Raw genomic sequence first — 26,434 nt, 5'->3', positions numbered from 1 at the left:
TGACTATTATGGGACAATCATATGATCCTATTAACGTCGTATGATAATTATGACACAACCCTCACCCATTGGCCAGCGAGGGACCAACAGTCCTCGCCGACCACACTAAGAAAAAAAAGAAAGGAAAAGAGAAGAAATAAAAAAAAAAAAGATAAATAAAAAATTATAGGAAATTCTGAAAAAAAATATTAAACACAATTTAAAAAATTGTCCACGGAACGCCGGTTGTGGCACGTAGGATGGACAACGCCCAGGTCAACGATTTTCAGCCAAAATTGGCTAAATAGTCAATTACCAAAACGAGAAACAGTTTAGGACATGATTAGCATAATTAAAAGGTTTGAGAGTGAATTGACAAAAGAACAATAGGTTTAGGTTTTTATGATAATTTTCCCATTTGATAGATAAGGACAATCCTTTGTTTGATGTGAAAAATAAGCAACTTGTTGTGTTTATGGAAGTTGTGTATTTTTTTAAACCAAAGTTTATTTTGGTAGAAAAATCTCTAATCTCCATTCATATGCTTCATCAATATGGATAAAAAACTAACAAAAGTTAGATTAGTTGGCAACATCTCACCTTCTTCTTTGACTGATAATAAGGAATATGTTTATTTCACTTTTATCATGAAATCGATATTCCTAATTTTGCCAGGCGAACTATGATTACTCCCTCACCAACATTGGATCAACTTCTTCATGTACAAATAAAAAGTTCAAAAATCACATTATACATTGAGTTAAAGTTTAGCAATCATTTTTGTCATTTTTGCAAATTTTGTCTATCTAAAAAATTCAAAATAAGGTCGAAATAATACAAACAAGAGAAATTCATAAATCATTTATTACCGTTATAAGATATTCTTATATTAACCCTTAATTTTAAAGTAAAAGAAATATGAATTTGATATAACTCTGGATAAGGTTATATTTTCGTAGAAATTATAAACTAATATATATAAAGTAATAATTGAATGCTCAAACGAATCGAAAGTTTATGGATTAGATTATATATTAAGGAATAATTCGATGATCAAACAAACTAAAACAATTCAAAAAGATGACATTTTACATTGGACCAAGACTCCGACTATTTCATGAAAAATGAATGATTTGGAATAATTTTCCTAAAAATGACAACTTGTTTCCCCTACAAATTCTGACGTTTGGCCGGTCTCATAGCCAGAATTTCGTGTGACCTCCAGATAGAAAATGGTTTTGGTCGGGCATCTAACGAGGAAGAACGCCACATTGAAAATCGTGAGATGGGAGAGCATCGAAAGGTTGGTTTGGCCAACCCAGACCGGCGTACGTAGGAGCATCAGGTAATGCGTCCAAGCGAGCTACACCTCCATTACGTATGACATTTCCTTGCCAATCTGCCCCACACACAGCCCCGGCCCCCCAAACCTTTCCCGGATGAATAGTCCCCTAACCTTCCTTAGGCCGGCCTCTTTCTCTTCCCCTTTCTTTGAAAATTTCCCACCCGAATGACTCTCATCTACCCGAACGTACTCCCTAGGCGGGATACTTAAAGCGTTAGCTACAAGATCGCACAGGTCGATACGCATAGCTCCTAGTATCCATCGTTTACGGCTAGGACTACTAGGGTATCTAATCCCATTCTCTCCCCTACCTTTCGCCTCTCAGTGTCGGCGTCGGCCCAGCAGAGTGCTTTTACCGTTGGTGTTCTTGAATCCCTTTCACGCTCATGTCACGTCAAGAATCAAAGTGGATTTACCAATGAATCACGAAATGCTATGATTCTTAAATATTATTTATTAATTTATTCACTTAATTTATTCCGAAGTAATTTGCGGGATCAAGCATCTTTTACTTTATACTAGTTGTGATGCCCCGAAAAATTCGAACCCTTTTTGGTGATAGAATATAGTTTACGGGATGTTTGTGGACTCCAATCTATTGTTTGAAATTGAATTCAAGGAAATCTGGCTATGGAAATTCCTAATTTCCCGAATCGTCGATCGTATTAGTTTAGGGATCGATCGATCGATCGCTTTGTTTTAGAATTGGAAATTTCTATACCTAAGTCTTATTCTAGCCCAACTAAGATGGGATTGGATGAAATCGCCCTTCTTTGAATGGCCAAATGACAAGAGTGCCCTTAGGAAGACAATTGACGAAAATGTCCCCAAAATTTTAGGAAATGATGATTTTACCGCTAGGTCTTCATGAATGCCAAGACAAGAAAATAAATAAAGTGGGGCCCACTCTTATCTCTTTCCGTCATAGTCAAAGGCGGCAACCACCACCACCCCCCTTCTTCTTCTCTCTCTTTCCCCCCTCTCTTCCTCTTCATGCTACTTTTCCCCACAACCAGCTCTACCCTTCTTCTTCCTTCTCTTCCGTTTTCGTGCGAAAACCACCATACTACGACCACCCTCATCACTGCCACTACTTTACCACCTCGTCACCACCACCTTAGACCACCACACATCCACCACTGGCCACCGTCGAGCACAGAATAGCCACGAGAAGCCGAAAGTCGCGCAACAACTCCCGTTCTCGCTGCTACGTCCGCCGATGTCCTGTCTTCGTGCGGCCACCTCAGCCGCTGCCACCACTTCCAATGACCACCTCAGCCTCCCTCTGACCTCTAGCCACCACCGCCGATCACTAGAAGTCGCCACATAACTGCCAGAGGAGCCGAAACAGCCGCCGCCCAAGCCTGTCCCGTTTCGGTCCCTTGTTTTGCCCGGCTCTGTCCTCAGCAGTTGTCCGCCATTCTACCGCCTTCCTCCACCCATCTCCGACCACTACTCACTCCCCGACACCCCCTTAGACCTCTACCATTAGCCCTACGAAGCTCCACCACCGCCGAAGACCCGACCAGCCTCGACCAAACCTCCCCTATCTCCGCCCCCCAACGCACCGCTTCGCTTGCTGTCCAGCCTTCGTTCCCCTACTCCGACCACCGCGAGCAACCAGCGACGTCCCTCGACATCCCTTAGACCTCCACCAACCACCTCATGAAGTCTCGACACTGTTGGGACCCTAAATAGCCCAAAACCGTCCCCACCCTACTGCTGTACAGTGGTGTTTTCAGAGTCGGACTTGGAGAAACAAGGCTCGTTCGCATAGCACATGGACCCGAAACCACCCTAAAATTTGTACACACCTTCCTCTACCTCTCTACGACATTACCAGCTAAAGAAAACCCCCAGATTAATCCCAAAATTTGAAACTGCTCAATTTGTCCTATTTTGGAAAAACTAGACCGTTTTGCTCTTGCCGTCGCCGCTCCGACCACCACCAACCACCATAGCCTCCCTCCAACCACCTCACACCTCCACCCTCGACCCCGTAACCATCCGCCGCCCGTAGCCCACTCGAAGAGCCACCATAGCCCCAGATTGCCCTACCGTGCCTTGTTTCCAACCCGTGTCCCTATTTTTGGGCCTAATCCGTGGGCCGATTAGTTGGGCCATGACCCAATTTGACCCGGGCCATGTTTTGTGAAGTGGGCCAAGAACCTAGGTTGTAAACCCGGCTCGTGGGCTAAGTTGGCCAAGAATTTTGGCCCGAGGCCTAGGAATTGGGCCAGCTTGTCCCAGAATTCAAGCCTGTGAACCAATTGAGTTCAAGTTCGTGTTCGAAGGATTTTCAAGGATTACCGTCGCACTCGCCTTGAGTAGTTGATCGTGAGTTGATTTCTAATTCCTTACTAAGTTGTTCATTACGTTTGGAATTAGTGGAATTGAATTTCCTAGATGTTTAAGCAAATCGATTAAGGCCCAATTAGGCAAGACTTGGTTAGGTTAAATAGCCTTGCTTGGGAAGATTAGTTTATTGCAATGATTTGTGATTGAAATTGTGACGTCCTGGAAATTTGGTGTCTATAAGAAAAATTATGAATTCCAACGTGGAAAATAAAATTTGGATTTTGAGGATTTAAGAGATTATGATTGGTCATTCCGAGACATCTATAAGAGAAAGTCAAGTTTGAATCGTCAAACGTTGACTCGTAGTGTCGAAACCCTTTGCGCGCAAATTTAGTCTTGTCCGAACCCTAAAAGCCAAAATTCTAATTTTGCCCTCGATCGATTGAGCCAAATGACTACCGGTACCCATTTTTGCCAATTACCAATTTGTCCCTAGATTTTATTTGTATAAGACAAGATTATTTATGTGAGTTTGATTTTTTTTTAGTGGGCCCCACTCTTTTCTTTCTTTGGCCGAAATTTTCCCCCCTTCCAATTGCTTTCAGCCGCCCACGTGAACTCCTCCCCTATTACCTCATTTCCATCCCATCTTTTCTCTCTCTTCCATCAATGCTCTCTCTCTCTCTCTCTCTCTCTCTCTCTTCGCGCGACGAAACCCCACCCCCTCCTCCAGACTTCTTCATCTTCTTCTTCTTTTCCTTCTTCTTGTGGGTTTTCTCTGGTTCCACCTCTCCCCACCCGACGCCACACCACCACACCCGGTTGCCACCACCACCCGGCCTCCGCCTTCGTCCGTCGTCGTACCACTGCCGACCGTGCTGCACGTTGTCGCCTCGCCGGACCGTCACTGTTGCCCCGAATCCGCGACACCGCCGGACCCGAGGGCCGAAGAGGCTCGCGCCGCCGCGCTCGACTCCGTCCGACCCAAATCCGGCCGCCGCCAGTCCCGACCCACCGTCGAAGTTGCCGCCACCTAGCCCGCGAACCAGCCAGCCGCACCTCACCCGAGCCTCGACGAACCCGCAACCACCTCACCTCCGGATCTGCCCTCTCCTCTCACATTTATCGCCAAAACCCCAACCGGCGACTCGGATCCGAACCCCAATCGAGCCGCCCAACCGCCGAAACCCCCAACACCGGCCACTCGAGCCCCTGCCGTGAAAAGTAGCCCGCGAAACCCAACTTTGACCCGACCCGGAACCGATCGACCCGAACAGCACCCGAACTAAACCAACCCGATCCGAAAACAAGTTACCCGACCCGGAACCCGAGATCCGACCCGAACAGCAACCCAAGCCCAATCCCGACCCGCGTCCCCGTTTTCGTCGCCTCGCGCCCGACTCTACATCGAACATCGGAGTAGTGAGTCGACCCCTAAACTCTAATTAGGGCGTTAACCGTGCTCAAGAATTAGAATAATTGATGTAGACCGCGATTAGAATAATTAGCGGGTGCCAGATGTATTTATTTAAATTATAATTGTATTATTTGTCCGAAGTCGGGTTAGTTTATTATTAAGGTGTTAATTAATCGAAGCATGGATTAATTGATCGAGAGGGATTAATTAACTAAAGTCGGGTTAATTAATTGAGATAGATTTAAATTATTTATATTCGAGATTTATAATTGCTAATTAAGTCGCAATTAAATCAGTTAATTAGAACTGCGATAATTATTTAATTGTTAATTAATTATTGGATTATTATTATTGGGTGACTGCCTGATGACTGTTTAATGCCTTGACTGTTGTGACTGGTCATCATATATATATAGATGCAAAGTCCGGTGGACAATAAGTGTATTTATGTAATCACGTGTGGACTAAAATTTCAAGCATGAAAATGACCTCGACCCAAGTTTTGAGCACAACCGTTTGTGAGTGTGCATTGGGTTAAATGCAAAGACATAAATTGGCTGGTTGCATGTCGTGCGTGTGTAGTCACATAATGGATACGTCTTCTCGAGTACATGAGGACGAAGCCGACCCCCGGGTACGAGGGTTTGAGCCCGGTAAGTTCGTGGCGAGGGTACTTGGAACCACACGACTTATTAGATGCCGGTCGCATTGTGACGGACTGACGCTCCCTACGGGAATGCCTGACTGTTAATCCATACCGAGAGTACTTGGAACCACATGGTTTGTCGGTTGCCGTTGCCGAAGGAATGGAACGGTGCCCGGTCCTACCAGAGGAGCATGGTTTTGCTAAGACCGAGAATGATCGTTAATAACCGGAACACGTGTGGTGCATTGTGCATGCAATTTATGATGAGTGTTACGGTTATGTGCCTTGGTTGTATGCATTTGATTGAATGTTATTTATGAATTATTTAATGTGTGAACCAAGGTGGGGTAAGCTTGCATGTGCTTGATGGTGGACCGTTGATTTTGAATTTGTCTCCGTGATTGGTAAAGTGTTGTAAGGATCGCACGCTATTGGTTTACCATCGTTATTGTATTACATGCTTAGGATGCCTTGTGTGAGTCAATGTCCTACTTGGACTTAAGCATTGACTCACCGAGATTTTATATCTCACTCCATTATTGTTAACAATTTTTCGGGTCCTTAGCTTTGGAAGCCGAAAGAGTTTGCAGATTCTTTTTTAGTAGCACGGAGTAGTGTTAACCCATAATCCCGATTCAGTATTTTTTAGGGTTATAGGAAGTGGCCCCGAGATAGGGCTTGTATATACACGTTCTTCCTAGGGTTAACAATAAATAAATAAAAAGAATTGTCTAGAGTGATTTCATGCTTTTCTATCCCCGTGTATTTTATAATTGTTTGGGAGTTACACGTTTCGTATACGCTTAAAATAAGATAAAAATAATGGGTCGATGACGTGCCCGGGACGTCGTCCTTTTATGACCCGAGGTGTTTTGGTAGAGTTGTTGCGGGCCCGGGGATCGGGGCATGACAGAAATGCTAGATTCTTATACACCCTTATGAGAATGAAGTTGGTCCTCAAAGTGTCTATTAAGTCGACTTATCTTGCAAATTGTTTGATAACCTCATCTATGTGGTTATGCGCCTCGACCGACTGAAGGTCTATCGAGTGAATTTTTGAAGGTCATTGACTCTATATGCTTTCTTGGACCTTGTAATTGGCATTATGCATTCATATGACTTTGAATGCCTCAAAATGCATTTTTAGCATGAAAATGGCAAGAGCCAATTCTTTGAGCATAGTTGTGTGAGCATCCGGCTAAATTCAAAGCTAAGAATGAGATGGTTCTTGGATGAGTTGATTGGTCATATGATGGAACGATGATGCGTGGCCCGTCGAGTTCGTAGCGTGCCTATGGCATGAACCTCATGATTCGTCAATTGCCCGACTCCCTATGTTGTGTTATGGGTCGTTAGATGCCGGTCGCAGCTTGTGACGGACCGATGCTCCATAATGGAATGCCTACTTGAGGTATTGCGTTACCACTTGTAGTTCCTGTTACGAGAGGTTATGGGACGATGCCCGAGTTACCAGATGACAATCATAGCATTGTGTTATACGGATCTATTTGCCTTGATCATGCAAAATCATCGTTAATAACTAGACTTGTGTGGTGTCTAAAGTCTAACCGATGTTGAGCCGCATTATGAGTATTTGAAAATTTGATTGTTGAGTTGAATCGACATGATTATACACTTCGTCCACATTGCATTATGCATGACCTCCTATCAGGTAAATTGCTTGTGGTTGGCATACATGTATTCCATGGTCTACGATTGATCAATAAAATCTTCTAGACGAATCAACTCCTTAGCCGGGCTTAAGTATTGACTCACCGAGATTTATCTCACCCCATCGTGGTTAACCTTTTTCGGGTTCGAAATGATGGAGTTTATGGTCCTTTTTTTGGAGTTGAGGCCGGAGGCATAGAAGTGATGTTAACCCCGCTCGACCCCTTACCCTTTTATTGGTCTTAGAGAGCCGCCTATAAGAGTGGGGTTGTATATGATAGTAGCTCTATATGTACTTTTGATATGGTATTGACAATTGTATTTTGGTATTTGACCGTTATGGATGTTCCTACTTGCTATCCCTGTCATATTTGTTTGAATGGTAGTGTATACGTTTTCGCTTGCGCATTATGGTATCATAGGTCGATAACATACCTAGGACGTTATTCTTTATGACCCGAGGCGATTTGGTAGGAATACCGTGTACTCGAGAGTCGGTGCGTGACATCGGTTATAATGAAAAAAAGAGGCATAGGTTATTCTTTTTTTTAAATTACGTTGACCAAGAGATGTTAAAGCTGCATAGATTATTTGGATTGCGCCTACTATAATCAACCAAGGAGAAAATATGGAATGAGCATGAGGTAATAATTCCTTATTGATCCGAACCAACCCATATGCTCCCATGAAGAAAAAATATATTCATCTTCAATGAAACTAGTTAAATATAAACTGTTTATCGGTAACGAAATTTTTTTTTATTAATTAATTATGTCAGGCATAAATAATTGTTTTTAAAGAATATTTTTAAAATTCTTCATTTATCGCGAAAACAAACCATGTTTAAAGTTTAGCATTATTAACATCGTTTTCCCCGACGAAGGAAACAAAAGGAAAAACATTAGCCGGCGTGAAAGCAGGTCATCAGCACGAGCAGATCACGTGACCTCTTCCTCCTCCAAGTTCCAACTGCTCCGTCATCCGAATTTCCCGTGCTCGATCCTGCTCTGGCGCTTCACTCCCGTCGACAGATGATACTTCCGACGACGCTCGAATCATCGTCTCCTGAGAGGAGCTCCTAGCAGAAGCTCGGCTCCGGCGTCAGATCTCTTTCGCTTCGTCGCCGTTCGCATTTCGCCTGCATGCGCGTCCATGGACGCGCATCAAGTGGCGATGAAGAAGAAGAAAGTCCCCGATTGGCTCAACAGCTCTCTCTGGATCTCGGCCCCGCCTCCCGCAGACGATCGCCCCCAGCGCTCCGTATCCGATCTTTCCGCGGCCCCCACCGAGCCGCTAACCCGGCCGCCGGTGCCCGTGCAGCCCCCGTCGGCTGCCAGGCAGGAGCCTCCACCGGAGCCCGAAGTTGAGGAACCGAGGGATGGGGACGGCGGCGAGAGCCAGGAATCAGGTCTTCCGTCGGCGGAGGAGATATCCAGACAGTCGCAGCTCTTGGCCGAGGTGAGCGAGTCTGTCTTGTTCTCTTTCTCTGCGGCGAAATTGGTTGTTTAGGGAAGTTGATGGGTATGCTGGCTGTGTTCGGTAATATTCAGCTGTCGAGAAAGGTTGTAGATATGCGGGAGTTGAGGAAGATTGCCTCGCAGGGCATACCAGACGGTGCTGGAATTCGTTCCACTGTGTGGAAGGTATCGTGCACTACTTGCTTCAATCTGCTTTTCCTTCTTTATTTTCGGACGGAAATTGTGGTTTTGGATAGGAAAATGCTCTACTCTTCATTTGTACTTCGTTGGTTCTGGTTTTGTTTAAGTGCAGTGGAGATTCTAATTTTATGAAATTTCACGACCTTCCTGATCCGAATTAAGCAAATTGCATTCTTACCCTCAATTTGGCGTAATCTTCTTCCATTTTTTGGTTTCACTTGTGTTTGCAAGATTTTTGAGACAAGGTTTCTGCATTATAAGTGCTTTACAATCTATATGACTGGGTTTAATGGACAAGTTCTGGTGTAACAGCTTTTGCTGGGATTTCTGCCTGCTGATCGTGGGCTTTGGTCTTCTGAGCTGGCAAAAAGGAGATCTCAGTACAAGAATTTTAAGGGAGAGCTCTTGATGAATCCTGTAAGCAAATGGCTAGTCTATAGCGTTGTTGTTTCCCCATATTTCGCATTCCTTTGCTTGCAAGAGTAAGGTTCCTCTATCACCTCCGCTGATAGGAAGCATAACGCAGGAAAAAAGAAGAGAAAGGTGATTAGAGGTAAAGAAGATGTTGATAAATTCAATTTTCTGTCCCTGATAGGCTGCATATACAATGGAAAAATATTCATGAAAGAAAATATAGATCATCTATTAGAACGTTCTTCGATTGGTGAGTCGAGTGAGTTCGTTATATATTTCTCTTTTTCCCAGGACAAGCTAGTTGACTATTATAGGCTGCTTGTTCATAGGGATATACCAGAGTGAAATTACATCCAAGACATGAAAGGGAAATCATAAGCCACAACTCTCGGATTAAGGTTATGCCAATGAAAGGGATAAGGATTGGACTAGTCTACGCCTAAAGAAAACAATTGACATAAGACAAGATTGTTCCCCTTTTTTTTTTTTGGTAAAGAGATTGTTCCCTTTCATCTTTGAATATGTCAAGATCACCGTCTGAGAGCATGCTGCCGCTTGAAGTAGGACTTTTTATTTCCTCGAGAGAATCTTCTAAGTTCATGTTGACAAATTTTCATGCAAATTAGGTGGTTCATCGCCCTTCTTATGGATTTCCCTATTGACCCGGTGAAGAACCAATTAAACCCTTTTCTTTTATTAAGATAACCTTTGGATTTACTTCATGCACGAATTAAGAATAAGTGAGAATGGTATTAGCAAAGTGCTCTGATTGCATAATTTTCCTCCATTTTTTCCCACTCCTGGTTGGAAATGAGATGGGCTCCGAGATAATTGTGTCCTCAGTTTCCACCAATTTCCTTCTTCTTCTATTAACAAACAGAGGGAGTACTTCTTCTTACAAGCCAAACAGAGAAAACACTTCGTTCTGGAATCATAGCTTCCCACTTCTCTTCACTTTTGTGATCAGAACACTGCATGCTTGACCGAAATGTTAGAGGTAAGAAACATGCGCTGTGTCTTTCTGTTTGTTGTAGTGACATCTACAAGGAAGGACAACTAATGTATTTTTGGAACTTCACATCCCTTTTCCATTCAAGTCCTTTTCTTCTGGGGCATAGTTGATTTCAAGTTGACAATTGTCTCTCTCTGTCTGGTTTCATTGCCTAATTCCTGTAAGGGTCCATTCAATACATAATAATGGTCCTCATTTGTGAAAGATTTTCTTTGGAACGGTAGTTGTCATCTCATTAGAGATAGCCTTCATTATGTCTGGTGATGGTTACTATGGACAATATAGTGGCGATGTAAGGTAAGGAGTAGTAAAAGAGTGAATACGAAGCCGAGTGACTGGTCAAGTCATGATAAATAGTGGTGGCCAATGATGGCGCTGATGTAGTGGTGACTTCTTTAATGATGATAGTGGTGATTGTCAGTGGCCACCAACTTATAGTTCTTGAAGTAGTTTTCAAAAAGAACTCCTATTCCTTGATTTGGAAAACATTTCTTCTGACAAGTCTTATGCCATTATTGCCTATATCTGCCTTGGCGTCAAACAAGGAGACCCCAAAAGATAGCCCTTAACCTATCATCAATTACTGATTGTGTCATGAGATTGCTGCATTATAAAGCTATAGTTTTCTGTGCTGATTTTGTTTCTTTGTGATTTTCAACCTTTGCTCTTTGAAAGAAGATTCTGACCTTTTCCATCCTGGTCAGTCAGAGATCGCAAGGAGATTAGAAGAATGCACAACTTGTGACAGTGAGTTACGATCTGACACCAGTGGGATGCTTTCAAGATCAGATATAACTCACGGAGAGCATCCATTGAGTCTTGGAAATACCAGTATATGGAATAAGTTCTTTCAGGTACGAACTGTAATCATTCATTTAATTTGTGTTTGCTTTTACCCTTACCCCCCTCTTTTTGCTTCTTTCACGTGTACTTTGTAACAAGTGGTTGCTCTACTTGTTTGCTGTTTTCTTTGATGATCAGTGTACAAAATTTTGTAAAATGGTTTGGCATCCCCTTGGTGCCCTTTTAAATGAATTACCTAACTATTAAAACAATTGACATGATTAGTGTGATTTTAAAAATCTGCAGTTGGGATGAAAAAAGGATGAGAACATAACATGATCTTAGTTAACTTTGTATGAAGCAGATAAAATGATTATTCAATGGAATAAACTTTAGATCCGTATCAGTTTGCCATTGACAAACCCAAGGGAGAATGTATTTATATTAAGGGGGTTCTGCTGCACGATTAAAATACACATCGCCTTAGATCAGGATGGTATTCCATTAGGTTGACCAGTGGTTACTCTTATCTTTTACTTTCAGATTGTCAAGGTGATATAGATAGTGGATTCGTGAGGTGACCACTGCTCCATGTGAGACTGAATTGGTAGTTTATTGCCATCCTTGTTAGTTTATTGCCATTTTTCTGTGTCATGAGACAAGCTCAGAGTAGGTTCTCCTAGTTCTACAGACCAAAAATACTAAGATGGAAGTAGGAATGAGGACTATATGAAAATGTTCTCTCAGTAAATTAGGGAAGGCTAACTAATTACCATTTGATGGAGGATTTTAAGGGTTAGCATGATGGGTCAAGGCGTAAGATTGCCTTGTTAGTGGCATGGTGTTTTGCAAATGGCAGTAAATTGGGAGGGCTTATATTGACTCAAATAATGTCTTAAGTATGTTAAGCTAGAACATTTTGTAATGGTTCTACGATGGGTTGTGATACACCCAGACTTGGGTTTCTGGCGATTGGGCTTAGGGGTTTCTGGCTGTGGAGAAGTAAATCGCTGCATCAGATTATAGCCTGACTTGCTTTATAATAATATATGCAAGTGCAGCTGTTTCATGTTAATGCCTTTGAGCTGTGAAGATATGCTACACTTGGGGCAAGTAACGGCCTGTTGTTATTGTCATGATGTATGATTTGGTAATTGGGTAAGTTCTACATGAAAGTCATTTCCAACTTAACTGATTTTATGTTGCTTACCAGTAGGTCATCCTTTTCTTGTGGAAGGTTAGGTCCCCTTCTGTGGCTAGTCTGTATGAGCAACTCACAGTTGTCAACTCAAGAAGAATTAGTTTTGTCATTGTGAAATTAACTTGCCTGACTTCTGCCTTTCACTGTTTTCGGGATCTCATCTGCATTAGACATATATCTGAAGCTCGGGATCCTCAATATTTAAAATTCCTTAAATCTGGTTGAAGATGTGGACAATTGTTGTAGGTAAAAGATAAATGAACTATAGGGCACCAAGGGATACAAACCCATTACGAAGAGAGGTGAATAAATCAAAAAAATAATTGTTAATCATTGTGTTGCCACATTGGAATTCACAACCAAATGTGTCTTTGTTAGATGATGAAGCCTATTCCCTATCGTCTCACTGGCTGTGAAATGGCTATAACAAAAGACAAATTGTGGTCGGGAAGGGTGTAGTAGCAAAAGCCATTGGAATTTGTACGTTACCCGTAATATGTGGAAGTATCGACGTAATTAACAATCAGTGTCAGAACTATATGTTTAGCCAAAGAAAGAATGTCATGTCCCAAGACAGAAATAATGTGAATAATCTGCTGTTGTTGAGTTACCTGGGTTTGTATAGACCACTACGGGAGAATATAGATCATCTTTCTGCTTTCGCTAATGATTCAAATCCTTTATGCCCATGAACTTTGATGCTACCTTTAAGTAGCATGTGTACAGATTATGAGAAAAAAGTGTACTTCAACTTTGTAGGATACAGAGATCATTGAACAGATTGACAGAGATGTGAAACGGACTCATCCGGACATGCACTTTTTCTGTGGGGACTCGTCATTTGCAGAATCTAATCAGGTTTGTGTTTGTCATTTGCTCAAATTGTTTGTGCAAAAATAGGATTGCTGACTGACTTTATTGTCTTTCATATCTCCAGGAAGCTTTGAAGACAATGTTAATTATATATGCAAAGCTCAATCCTGGCGTAAGATATGTCCAAGGGATGAATGAAATTTTGGCTCTTCTATTTTATGTATTCAGAAATGATCCTGATGAAGAGAATGCAGTACGTATTTTTGCATCGGTTTTAGCTATGTTTTACAATGCTTTAGCTGTCCATTGATTTAATGTCTTGACTGGGTAATCTATTCAAAGAGGCTATGTGGTTTGTTGATATATCTCGTTATTGATTATAATCAATGTAAAATCGTTCGATGGGTGTGTACAAATCATATGATCGTACAATTCTCTAGGGTTTAATAGAAAAACCACACTTTGCATTGTTGGGCTTTATGATAGTGAGCTCAAAATTATTGGCTCATAAAGAGAAAAATGGGCTAAAATGAAAAGAAACTGTTAAAAAAGGAAAAGGTAAAAAAAGAAAAAATTGTGCAAGCATGCAGGAAGACCTAGATTTTCTCAGCCTTCAGGCTGACGAATGAACTCGAAAAGCTGCTAGACTGCTTCTTGTAAGCTCTTGACCAGCTGTCACTGGCTCTGACACCGACCATTTCACCTTCTAGCGAAAATGCCAACCGTTGCCGGCCATGACGCCTTCTTGGACTCGCAGACTCAGGCCTCTGCCCTCCTGTTTAGCTTGTTTAAGTTGCACACTTGGACAACAGTCACATCATAAGTATTTAAGATTAGTCTCCACTCTTTAGCTGGCTTCAGTAGGCTATAATAATGTTTTAAAAATATATTTATATATATAAATATATTTTGTGTAGGTTGAGAGTGTTGTGGATAGTTTTTTTTTTTTTTCTCCTGCAAGCGTTTAGGCCTTTTTCATTTTGCACCTCTATAATATTCAGAAGTTACAAGTTAGATTGGGTATTGCCAATGGAGCAGTGTCATTTGTGGGTATAATTTTCTCAAAAATATCTACTATAACATGCTTTTTATGTGTTTTTGGCACCTAGTAGCTTAATTTTAGTAAGAAATACCTATTTATTGGAGTTTTTTGGGACTTTTTACTGATCTTACAATCCATTATTCCATTTATTCAGAAAATGAGATCTAAGATTCACAAACCAGAATCTTGATTTAACAACACTGAGTTAAATTATGTGAAGTTATATCTTAGGTCGTCTATAAATCCGTGGGCAGTCTTTCCTTTTGTTTTGTGGTCATGGTGCTTTTCTATAGTTAGTTTGAGTAGCGACTGGCTGATGAGGATTTTCTCTTAGTAAGAAGTTATTTTGCTTGTACAGAATTGGAAAGAGCGAATTGGAATACCTTTTTTTTTCCTTCCCTTATGCTGCCTTGATATTGTTTGTAGTAACTTTTGAATAACTGAGATCATTCTGACATCTTTTGCTGGGTTGGAAAATTACTTCATATAGCAGTTCTTTCAGTAATTGGTAATGCAAGTAACACCTAGTTGAAACTGTGATTACCATATGTTTTCTACTTTATTAGGCATGAATACCTAGCTATGCTAACTACTGAATGATGCATCTTGTACAAAATCTGCAACTGCATTAAGAATCTCTTTTGTGTACGGATCCATTAGCATTTTTGTGCCCTGATTGTTATTTTTCATTCTTGGATCACACAGGCTTCTGCTGAAGCGGATGCTTTCTTTTGTTTTGTTGAGTTGTTGAGTGGGTTTCGGGATAACTTTTGTCAACAATTGGACAACAGTGTTGTGGGAATCCGGTCAACAATATCCAGGTTGTCACAGCTTTTGAAGGAGTATGATGAAGAGCTTTGGCGTCATCTTGAGATTACAACCAAAGTAAGATTGTTTGTGAACTTGCATGCTAAGCTTTTAGTGGTTGAATACTTTTATTCCCAGCCTCCTGACTGGTTATCAATCATCTAGTAAATTTCTTACTTGACTGAAAGAATGAAATCTGCAGTCAGGCTGGGCATTACTCTAATCGTGAGTATATTAATGTTATATGGCCCTGATGTTATTTTTTCCTGCGGTGATGTCAATTTTAATTGTGTATCTCATAGCTTTCTATATTTATTGTATAATCTCTTCTCCATCCAGCAAAGTATGTATTGTCTCTCTTATTCTCTTGACACATTATTTGAGGAAAACCTGGATTTATCTCTTACATTGTGCATCCTAAATGAAGTTTTATTTTTAACATTTACGAATGGATCTTAGATGTCCCCGAAATGGAATAGAAATTGTTTTGTGGAGGTAAGATTGATTACCAGCAGCTTATTCTATTGACTAACCTCCTCCAGCATCCAAAGCTGATAGGATCCCGAGAGCTTATTGTGTAACATCAGATGAAATAGGAGCTTCTACATGAACATTTCTAACAGTGGTTCCTCCCCCAAGAGCAAGCTATTATTCATTGAAGATGGAATATAATGAAGCTTAGATCTATTTTATTCTGAAAAAGGACAAGTATGAAACTTGGGAATATTGAGAATATGTACTATTAGCTACAATGTGCTTATAACAAAGCTCTTTATCTGGTTGCATATGACGGATAGGGCTTTAAGTTGTTATAATATGTCCTTGTTAGTTTCCTTTCATTGGAATGGTTATTTGAAAAACCCTACCATGTGTCGCTTTAAATTTTTAAGGCTTTTCCAGATGCTTCTATAATGTGGTTTCCTTTTGCACAAGAGGTTCAGTTTTTTCTTTTGTTTTCTAATCCCTCATTATCTTCAATGTCAGGTCAATCCCCAATTTTATGCATTCAGATGGATTACTCTCCTCTTGACCCAGGAGTTCAATTTTGCAGACAGCCTTCAGATTTGGGACACACTTCTGAGTGATCCTGATGGTCCTCAGGTACAAAATTTTTCTTGTAGAGTAAATTGTCCTGATTCTTTTAACCATACAGAAGTTGTATGCGTGGTTGGAGAAGCTCTGCTTGACCTTTATGACAGCCTCACTTTAGGCAATTATTCCCTGCTAGAAAAAAGGAATCTGTGAAGAAATGGGTTCTTCCACCATCACTAGGTTGAGGAGTAGGTGGTAGGGAGTGTCAGCGGTGGTGATTATTGGTTGTTGGAGGTTATGGTCAGAACAGAAGATAAGTTGTGATGGTGGTTGTGGTGATATGATGAAGGACCAAAGATTGAGGGCAAGTTTTGAGATGAGGATTGGGTATCTAAATTTTAGAAAAGTGTAATAGGATGCGATGAACATATTTATTGACAGTTGAATGAGTCTTGAGCACTCTACTTTGGTCAATTGATCGAAAGCTTTTAAAAGTGCACGTAAAGCTTAATCTCTTCGGCAGTGACGTTTGGCCATCGATGGACGACCCCTTTTCAGCTCTTCACAAAATCAAGCATGATTGTACAACACAAAAACACAAGTTCTGAGTGGAAAACTTAATTCTGTTAATCAATTGAAAAACAAAAATCTGAGTTAATGTAGAAGGAAGAAAAATCCTGAAATTAATTTTTTTTTGGCCTCATAAAAATCATGATTTCTTCAATTGGTGCTCAGAATCAAGCTCGGCACTCTATGAACGACCACACTTGTGTTTTTATTCCTTGATTATGGTTGAAATCCTGCTTGGATCCATGAGAAACCAAAATTATGCATCTATTTCAAAATGTTTAGGACTTAGTTGACCAAAAAGTAGAATGTTCAACGGCCAAAATGCTTAGGATTCATGATGACTTTGTGCCTCTTAAACTTTTTACACAGGTAATACAGAATAGCTAGTAGTGGGAGGGCAGACTTGTCATGCTAAACTGGGAAAGACTGGTCTGCATGGCAGTAACATTGAGAAAATGAAGTGTTGCTAGATGTGGTTTATGAATGGTGTATGGTGGTGGAGGTTGTCATGTGTTGGAGGAAGATGATGAAGTTGTTGAGGCGAAGGTGATGCTGTTGCAGTGATGGTAATGAGGCCATGGCATTGTTTCAGGTTGAGATGGTGGGAGGGTAGTGGTAGTGGGGTGCTGAAGGGGATGGCAAGTTTGGGTGATGGTAATAACTAGAGAGACGCTTTGTAGGAGGAGATTGCTATCTCATGGTTATGGCAGAGTTACAATCCTTATATCCTGTTGTAGTGGTGACAAAAGCATCCTGTTTTTCTTGTGAATGTTGGACATGGCTTGCCATAATTTTCCTCTGTACCAAGATATCCACACTTTCACATGACAAAGGCATTACATTCAAATCAAATCTGGGATTAGACTATTTTGCACATTGTCAAGGAGTATTGTTGAGATTTGACTATCGGCTCCTGAAGAGCTCGGTTATCAACACATTTTCTATAGGAGCACTTTGACCACTCATAATATGCATATATAATTACAATTATAATTAAAATTATGGGGTCATGTTAATCTGCTGTAACAATAAGTTTACATTTTCACCCTGTGTCATCCATTGACTCTCTGTCTGAAGGTTTGCAAAAAAAAAAAAGATTCTCCATTCAACCATTAATTGAAAGTTGAATCAAAGGCTAGACATTGGTAAAATTTGTTTCCAAAACTTGTAATCAAATAAGCATGAAGGATAAGATGAAAGCGGATTAAATTCCATAAGGTATTGAGGCTTGGCATGTGTATGATCCTTTAAATTTAACAGCTCTCTTCCCAAACAAATGTCAAAATTTTCATTTGGTGTAGGAGGTTTATCTGAAATTGGGCAAGACAGCTGCATTTCCATTTATCATGTCAGGTTTATGACTTTTCAAAAGACAACTTTTTGGCCATTGATAAACGAGTAATGGGAATTTCTGTTGCATTTCAGGAAACTTTGCTCCGAGTATGTTGCGCTATGCTGATTCTTGTTCGGAGGCGCCTTCTAGCTGGTGATTTCACTTCCAATCTTCGGCTACTCCAAAACTACCCGCCCACAAACATCAGTCATCTGCTGTATGTGGCCAACAAATTGCGCGTCCGTGGATCAAGTTGATACAGCAGCACGTGTTTTTCTTCTGCTTTCCCTCTCTTTTCCTTTTTGTTTGGTCGTTGATCGATGGTTCTGTGTTAGCGGATGTAAATGCTATTGTCATCAGCCAACGGCGATGTTTAGCCAATTTCATTCTTTCTCTCTTTTCGGTTGTTGTTTCCCTTCACGAAGAGATGAACTTGTGTCTTCTCTTTGCCTCAAGTAAATTTAGCTCTCTCTCTCTCTCTCTCTCGTTGATTGAACTGACCCCATCGACAACCTCGCTGCCCATGGCCACGGTGGTGCCTTGTCAATATTTCCATTTACTTTTTGAAAGAAAGGACTAATTTGAAAATAGGTATAAAGTTTAGGGATAGCAATGACAAAAAAAAAGGTACAAAAAAGCATTTAATAATTGAAAATATTAAGGAATGACTATTAACCTTTATTCCTATCCTTTCTTGTCCATCTCATCAATCTTAATTTCCAGCAAAAAGGACAATTATAATTTATTTCCAACATACAACATGCCCCTCCAATTTTTTCTGTGTTTTCCGAAAAAAGGGGAAAATCAATTTGGATTGACTCTGTGTTATAGTGAAGCTATTATGAATTTCATGGGATACTTGTCACCCTACGTTATCAATTTGTCATTTTATCTTTTAAGGAATTCTTGTTTAAATATTTAGGATAAAATTCCAGCATGAATAAAAAAAAATTAATCTCAATAAATTCCATAAATAATGAAGGGACAATGTGATTATGTTCCTTTATTTCATGTCATATCCTAGAAGTTCTCTACTTCGATTTCACTTATTTGCTAAATACAATAATCTAAAAGTTGAGTCAATGTCTTTCACGATATGTTTCAAAGTGTTCTATTAAAAAATCCATACTGTACGAGGAGGCAATATAATTTCTAACATTTATCACTAGAAAAATGGGTGCACATAAGCGCTTACAAAAAAAAATGGAAATCACAAAAAAAAGATGAGAAATCTTTAATTTAGTAGCTATAAAGAGATTTTTTTTTAAATCTACCAAAAAAAAGAGAGATTTTTTTATTAAAATGAGAGTTGCTCTGGATTTTAAGATATTATTTCAGTCCATTTTTAGAAAATATTCCGTTATTATTGGCCTCATTGGGTATATGATTTTCTTTATCAAATGTTGACTTAAAGGAATTTCTTGGATTTGTTTTACTGTATAGAGGGCTAAGTTTTTCATAACAAGTCAAAATAATTCTCTGTTTGACTTATCCATTTTTCCTAATATTGCTCGACAATAACTAAAAAAATGGATTCATCTCCAAATAATCTGCGCACTATAATTTGACAATACTCACGTGATTTAATCATAAACTTCAATTAAGTAGAAAACGACGACGTCAAGGCCTAAACCCGCCTCGAGTTTTCTAATGCAAAAGCAACAAACGAAAAATCGCATCGGCGTCGGGAAGAGCTTGAAGATTCAGGACCGGAGCGCTTCGAATTTGCGGCGAAAATGGTGAGACCGAGCGATTTCGATTCGGCATTCTCGTCGTTTACTTGCTCGTAGCCATGCCTAGGGCTTTGACTGTTGTCGATCTTCTGGTTTTCGGGAACGAACCGGTGAGATCGCGCTTCGTGTGCGGAATCGAGTCGCCGGGAAGCTTTAGATCGTTTGAAATGGTTTGCGATTGATCAGTTGATTGGATTTTTTCGCTGCTGTGTTCTTCACAGGCCAACTCGTTGCGATTGTACTTGACCTTGCATCCGGAACACTCTCGAGGCGGCCATGTGTCTGCAGGTAAGCAGAATTGCACAGTTGCGGCGTTTTCGAACTACGGTTGAAGTAGACTTGTCTCCCCTGTAGTGTTGTGAAGATGTATCTCCGATTATAATTAGTGTAATCACGGGAAAAATGGATACATTGCCACTAGTTGCAGTAGATGCGTTTTGAGTCACATTATCGTAAAATCAAGAGCGAGGGTGAGATGCCATAAACAAAGACAAATCGTGGTCGGGAAGGTTATAGTCGCAAAAGCCGAACTCCCACAGAGATGTTTGATCATGAACCTGTCAATTTGGGTTTTCTAAAAGCTCTCTACTTTTGGTAGATTAGGAGCCATCTCTTCTTCTTTTAACGTTTTCTCATTCTTAATATCACCCAGAAATTCAGACATTGGTTTTCTTACCAAATATGACTTACAGCATGAGTTTGTTGTGGTTGCCTTTCCAAAGCCTCGTCAATTTTGCATAATCCTTCGTTACTTGTTCTGGACCAACCGTACAGGGATGAATTTTTTGATCTTATTGGTGCACCTGATTTCTTGACCGTCTTCTGATTGCAGAACTTTCCTTGTCAAGAAGTTGAGAGGCATAACAAGCCAGAGGTTGAGCTAAAGTATGTCTATGTCTCCATGGTTAGCGATAGCGAACTTTTAGAATGTCTTAACTTGGAATTAAAGAGATGATATTCTTATGTGCATAGCTCTGTTCAATCTAACAGAGTATTATTATCTTACCTTCATGGGAAGATATGAGTGATTCTACGGGCGTTAGGATATGTATCCTAGTTATCGAGCTTGATAAGTACTCTACCTTACTATAGAGCTACAAATGTACTCTTACTACTTACTAGTTGCTAGTAGATGTCTCATGCAGGAGATTTGATGCCATTTTTCTATTTTGCAGGACTAGTCCTGAACTTCTGCTAAAACCGGTAAAAAGCATTTTCAGTGAGATAGCATAGCTGAGTAATTCTTTTTTTCCTTCTACCTTTTGTCAATAGAAAGGCTCATCAGAACTATTTGTAAAAGAGAGAATCTATTTTCAGCAACTCTTGTACTTTGTCATTGTAATTTTTGTGTTGAATTTCTTTTCAGATCTTGATATGCAGAAATGAAGCTGAAAAATGCTTGATAGAAACTTCCATTAATTCATTACGAATAAGCCTCAAGGTAACACTAAACTTTCTCTGTTTCGCATCTCTCTTGCTTGGATGCTACTTTAAGGGATTATCTAGAACTGAGGTACTTTAGTTGGCTCATGTTTTTGTTATATTTGAAACGTGAAGATATAAAGCCCTTTCCTTTTAACTGTATGCAACAATATTAAAATCCCCATCATGCCACTTAAAGTTTACCTTCATTCAAAGTCGACTAAAATTTCATGCTATTATGTCTTTTGCATGCTGATTTATATCATAGTGGTAAACTCTATCTAAATCATTTTTTGCACTATTTATTACGCTAAATACTCAGGTTTATATGATTGAGTGCCTTGGGACACTATTAAATGGAGTATGAACTAGTGGATGGTCTTTAAATCATGGCTAATCAATTCGGAAGGATCATACATGAAATCGGTTTTATTTCATGTAGAAGATGACGATGTTTATTCAAATGGAGTAAAGACTTGGAGTTGAGTATGGTGTACCTTAGAGTACAGTTTCCCTAAATCATTAGGCTTTGAATGTTAGTCTCATTCATTTTCCATGTGCTGCTTGTCAAATTTAATTCTTGATGATTCGTGTATGTTATGTGGGATGCGGATGTTCTCATCATTATTGAACGGAAAAAGATAAAAGAACTGCATCATTTGTGTGGAAAATATAATAACCAAGAAAGCAGTATAGGAAGCCTGTGAGCAACTAGTCATTTTGTTTAGGCCTTGTATGGAGAGTAGATATCCATATCTCATGACTGAAAATTTAATTCTTGATGATTCGTGTATGTTATGTGGGATGCGGATGTTCCCATCATTATTGAACGGAAAAAGATAAAAGAACTGCATCATTTGTGTGGAAAATATAATAACCAAGAAAGCAGTATAGGAAGCCTGTGAGCAACTAGTCATTTTGTCTAGGCCTTGTATGGAGAGTAGATATCCATATCTCATGACTGAAAATTTAATTCTTGATGATTCGTGTATGTTATGTGGGATGCGGATGTTCCCATCATTATTGAACGGAAAAGATAAAAGAACTGCATCATTTGTGTGGAAAATATAATAACCAAGAAAGCAGTATAGGAAGCCTGTGAGCAACTAGTCATTTTGTCTAGGCCTTGTATGGAGAGTAGATATCCATATCTCATGACTGAAAATTTAATTCTTGATGATTCGTGTATGTTATGTGGGATGATGTTCCCATCATTATTGAACGGAAAAGATAAAAGAACTGCATCATTTGTGTGGAAAATATAATAACCAAGAAAGCAGTATAGGAAGCAACTAGTCATTTTGTCTAGGCCTTGCATGGAGAGTAGATATCCATATCTCATGACTGAAAATTTAATTCTTGATGATTCGTGTATATTATGTGGGATGTAGATGTTCCCTTTGGTTCCTGCATCTGGACTGCCAGAGGAAGGATTTTGAGGTGGATCTGCATATTTAAACTTCTGACTATAAGAGGAAAAGTATGATAGTCAGACACAACTTTGGAAGCTATTGGATAGGGTCTAATGAAAGTTGGTGCATTAGGTGTTTCTTTTGTTCACATAATAAGGGCGTTTGCATCCCACTTCGGCAATGTGATTAATAGCTAGAATAATCAGAAAAGCAAGCATCAGAAAAAATTGGGCAGTGATCCATAAAATATTGTGTTCTGGTATTATGGTTATCTGAATTCTGAAGTATAATGATATGTTTCCTTGCTTCCCATTTATTTGGAATTGTTCAACGTGGCATTTGCCAAACATTTGAGTACCTGCCAGGTGATTGGCATATCATGTCCTCTTGAGTCTCATGATTGCATTTTGACTTTGGCCACCTAAGTTTAAGTTTCCATGCCCCCTTTTTTTTATATATTTACTATTTGCTAGGTAAAGCAGGCAGATGAACTTGAAAACATATTGACCAAGAAGTTCCTAAGATTTTTGTCTATGAGGGCAGAAGCATTTCAGGTGTTGAGGAGGAAGCCAGTACAGGTAGATATACATTTATTCACAGTAGAAAGATGCTTCCCAATATAAATTGTGAATGATGCCCCCATCGAAGGCATATTCAGACATTGTTTTCCTTTTCAGATGGAAAGATTGCATTTGCATCTGATTTAGGGCGTACCTTAAATCACAAATTTGGCTTCAGTGTTGATTTATTGATAATGCAAGCTATTTCTCTAAATTCTTTTCCTAGGTGCATCCTGTTCAGTTTACTTAGTGTTCTAGATAGTATAGTAAGAGATAGTCTACTTGATGTACGACAGCCATCATATTTGGATCATTGGCACACTTAGCTTTTTGTATGGGGTTCAGGGAACAGGTACATCACTTGTCATGTCAACGTAGCAGTACAAATAGGGTGGGTTTAGTGGTATGCTAATTTGGTACAATAAACTTGGGAGCATTCATTTGGGATCATACACCGTTCATTGTTGGAGTTCGATAGTTCTTTCAGAAAGCTTTCTTTTGTAATTAGAGTCGAACTGCATAGCTTCAAGAAATCAAATGAAGTACTAAAGTCACTCATTGAAGATATTTTCTATAATTTCAGAAGCCAGAATCTGTTAGAGTAAAAAGATATTTTATTCTAGATAAACCATGCCACAAAATTCATTGTCAATATCTTTAAATTACATAAGGTTGGAAGACAGTGATAACGACTGGACCATTCAGCAAAATTCATGGTGATATCAGCCGAACAATAGTAGGCAGTTGAACTTTTTCGTGGAGCAGTATCTTTATGTGTTCATTTGTTCATGGATTCTTTTCTGTTTTTCCACATGGTAGAAGTAAAGTTCCTGGATAATTATATCATTCTTCTTTTTACGCTAAGAATGTTTCCAGCATGTAATAAGGCTCGAGAGATTTACTTATGTGATTTACTGTGTTCATTTTATAGAGAACAGACTTTGCAGTAGCTTCTGAGTATTATGGATTTATCTATTTCTTGCCTTTGATTGAAGGGTTATGACATAAGCTTCCTCATTACGAATTACCACTGTGAGGAGATGCAGAAGCATAAGCTCATTGATTTCATTGTGCAATTTATGGAGGCAAGTTTTCACCATTTATACTTGGTTCTTTGGTCTGTGGTGAATAACTCTAAATATTATGCTTTCTTGTGGACATATTAACTCTGATTACTTTTCTTCATATTCCCAGTGGTTCTTTCTTGAAAAACTTGGTGTTTTTCTAGAACAAAACCATTTCCCTGCAATTTCAACCTTTCTATTATTGTTGTCACTAAGCTGATCTTTCAAAATAATGCTGCCATCTATGATCCAGGCAATTAATATGGAAATAATTCTCTATGAGTTTGAGACATTTTCTTTCATTTACATCTTGAAGAAGCCTAATCAAATAAATTATTAATCAGGAAATAAATATGATACAAAAAATATAAACAAGGAATAACTCGAGCTGTTCATAGGATTGGCCACCTAAAATATTTGGAATGCAGCAATGTTAAGTTAGAAGTCAACGGGCTCAATTTAGTTTGTCTTCGACCCCTGGTCCTTGTTTGGTTTTCCTTTTGTTATGTGTCCTTCTAATGTTTGGATCGGACTCTTGTGAATTGCAGGATATAGATAAAGAGATAAGCGAACTCAAGATGTCTGTTAATACGCGAGGAAGGCTGGTCGCTGCAGAGTTTCTGAAGCAATTTATCTGATCCTTCTTATTGTGCCATTCACTCATGAAGTTGGCCCTTGAAAGATTTTGTCAAGCCGAATTCTGATAACCTTGTGATGCAGCCACAAGCTCGGACCTGCATTGCCAGTCCCTTGCCGATTGCTGTTTGTGAGTAAATAGTCATTTCGATTTCAGCCAACAAAAAAAAGAAAGGAACCGCAGATTGTCAGTCATATCATACTGCTTTGAGCATGAAGAAGACAAGACTTGATTCTCTTTGCCTGATTCAATTGCTGCGTAGTATTTGGTTTGTTATTAGAATTACTTATCGCTCAGTCTATTAGTGAACTATATTTTCTTATCCAGACGGTCCCAATGCCGATTTCTACTTCTAAAATGAGCAAAAGATCATGTCAGAATCAGGAGTCGGCTGAGTTGGGCATAAAGCACTACCTCACTCAGATTCCTGAAAAGTACACTCGTTCCAATCTCCAATGTGCAAGATCAAGAGTAATACATTGAAGTGATGGTGTTGATGGAATTTTAATTGATTCAATTAAGTACCGAAACTATTACCTTACGTCCAGATGTTATTCTCCCATGGTGTTGATGAAAGTTACTGCAACGAGGGAAAATAATACGTTGAAGAGATAGTGGATGCAAGTGCAATCTGCAGAGGGTTCTCGCATAAGCAGCCAAAAAAGATAACTTAGACACACGCTCTGATTCAAATAAGATTATAGAGCAAATTAATCACAGAAGGGTTTCTAAAAGCTAATTCATGTGCAGCTTAGTTTCCCTCTTTGAAGTCCAGACAAGCCTGAAATGCTGAGACTCTTCTTTCCGCTCCATGTTGTGAACTTCTCTCGACCACAGCTTTGCAGTCTCCTTCAAGAATAACCTTGTTAGCTGGGAGTAAAGCTTCCACTACAAATCATTGTGATTTAATTTCCAAAACCTACAACACTGCATCATTTTCAGTCGATGCCGAAGAATTTCGCTCAAGTTTATTGACGAATATATCAAGCAACCGAAACAATGAATTCTCATAGGCACTTTTTTGGAAAGCTTGAGCCAACGTCCCAAAGCTCAAGCTACAGGAACTGCAACTGCATTTCCAACTTGAATGTATTCGGCAAATATAAGAGAATCGATATAAGAGGAAAAACATAGAAACACTGAGTTGCACTTATAATTGTGAAGTACATCATCAAATAATAATTTTTCCTGGTGGAATTTGGTTAGAAAAATCCTATTCCTTGATTTTTAATGTAATTAGTGCCTTTACTTGATTGATTGATAGATGATGTGTGTGCATGTGAGATTGCATTATGGATTCTTAGTTTAGTTTAGGACACTTAGGATTAATTGAGCTAATTAGCCTAATTGCATGCTTAACTGACCTTGCTTGTGGTTGAATTAATGTTTGGTTGTCTTAATTTCAATTAGCGATGCATGATATTTCGGCAGTTAATTTAGGAATGGGAGATTAGACACTAATTAGGTGTTTTGTGACTTAGCTCACCGCGTCATAAACATTCATGTGGATGCTAACAATCATTTAGTATTAATTAATCATTCCACAGTTCTATGAGGTCGATGGGTAATGAAATCGCATGATCGA

The 26,434-nt window shown here is 39.6% G+C and overlaps 2 protein-coding genes and 1 long non-coding RNA gene across 5 annotated transcripts; 2 read left to right on the top strand and 1 right to left on the bottom strand.

Annotated features, from left to right (window-relative positions):
• Window positions 1-1,505: 1,505 nt before the first annotated feature.
• On the bottom strand, window positions 1,506-13,962 carry LOC125316188. Its single transcript, XR_007199490.1, has 3 exons — window positions 13,933-13,962; window positions 2,338-2,347; window positions 1,506-1,699 (listed from the first exon to the last, which is right to left on the bottom strand). It is a non-coding gene; the product is annotated as an uncharacterized LOC125316188 (long non-coding RNA).
• Window positions 8,159-21,331, top strand: LOC115753276 (TBC1 domain family member 13-like). Of its 2 annotated transcripts, XR_007199488.1 has the most exons (10): window positions 8,159-8,814; window positions 8,907-8,999; window positions 9,327-9,431; window positions 11,145-11,294; window positions 13,184-13,282; window positions 13,362-13,490; window positions 14,985-15,164; window positions 16,071-16,187; window positions 18,114-18,330; window positions 21,320-21,331. XR_007199488.1 is itself a non-coding variant. In XM_030691824.2 (9 exons), the coding sequence occupies exons 1-9, from the start codon at window positions 8,509-8,511 to the stop codon at window positions 18,276-18,278; spliced, it is 1,344 nt and encodes a 447-aa protein (XP_030547684.2). In that variant the 5' UTR covers window positions 8,159-8,508; the 3' UTR covers window positions 18,279-18,505. The 2 variants fall into 2 exon arrangements, 1 of the variants encoding a protein (XP_030547684.2); XM_030691824.2 differs by lacking the exon at window positions 21,320-21,331 and having other exon boundaries at window positions 18,114-18,505.
• Window positions 19,611-25,171, top strand: LOC115753284 (actin-related protein 2/3 complex subunit 4). Of its 2 annotated transcripts, none has more exons than XM_048283702.1 (8): window positions 19,611-19,760; window positions 19,976-20,042; window positions 20,587-20,639; window positions 20,930-20,957; window positions 21,121-21,195; window positions 23,062-23,166; window positions 24,144-24,233; window positions 24,761-25,171. In XM_048283702.1, the coding sequence occupies exons 2-8, from the start codon at window positions 20,031-20,033 to the stop codon at window positions 24,848-24,850; spliced, it is 453 nt and encodes a 150-aa protein (XP_048139659.1). In that variant the 5' UTR covers window positions 19,611-19,760; window positions 19,976-20,030; the 3' UTR covers window positions 24,851-25,171. The 2 variants fall into 2 exon arrangements, with proteins under 2 accessions (XP_048139659.1, XP_048139664.1); XM_048283707.1 differs by having other exon boundaries at window positions 19,708-19,864.
• Window positions 25,172-26,434: the final 1,263 nt, after the last annotated feature.

Source organism: Rhodamnia argentea, chromosome 1 (genome assembly GCF_020921035.1).
Source record: "Rhodamnia argentea isolate NSW1041297 chromosome 1, ASM2092103v1, whole genome shotgun sequence".
Lineage (NCBI taxonomy): Eukaryota > Viridiplantae > Streptophyta > Magnoliopsida > Myrtales > Myrtaceae > Rhodamnia > Rhodamnia argentea.
The sequence above is the reverse complement of the archived record's forward strand: the minus strand, read 5'-3'. Positions and strand labels throughout refer to the sequence as shown.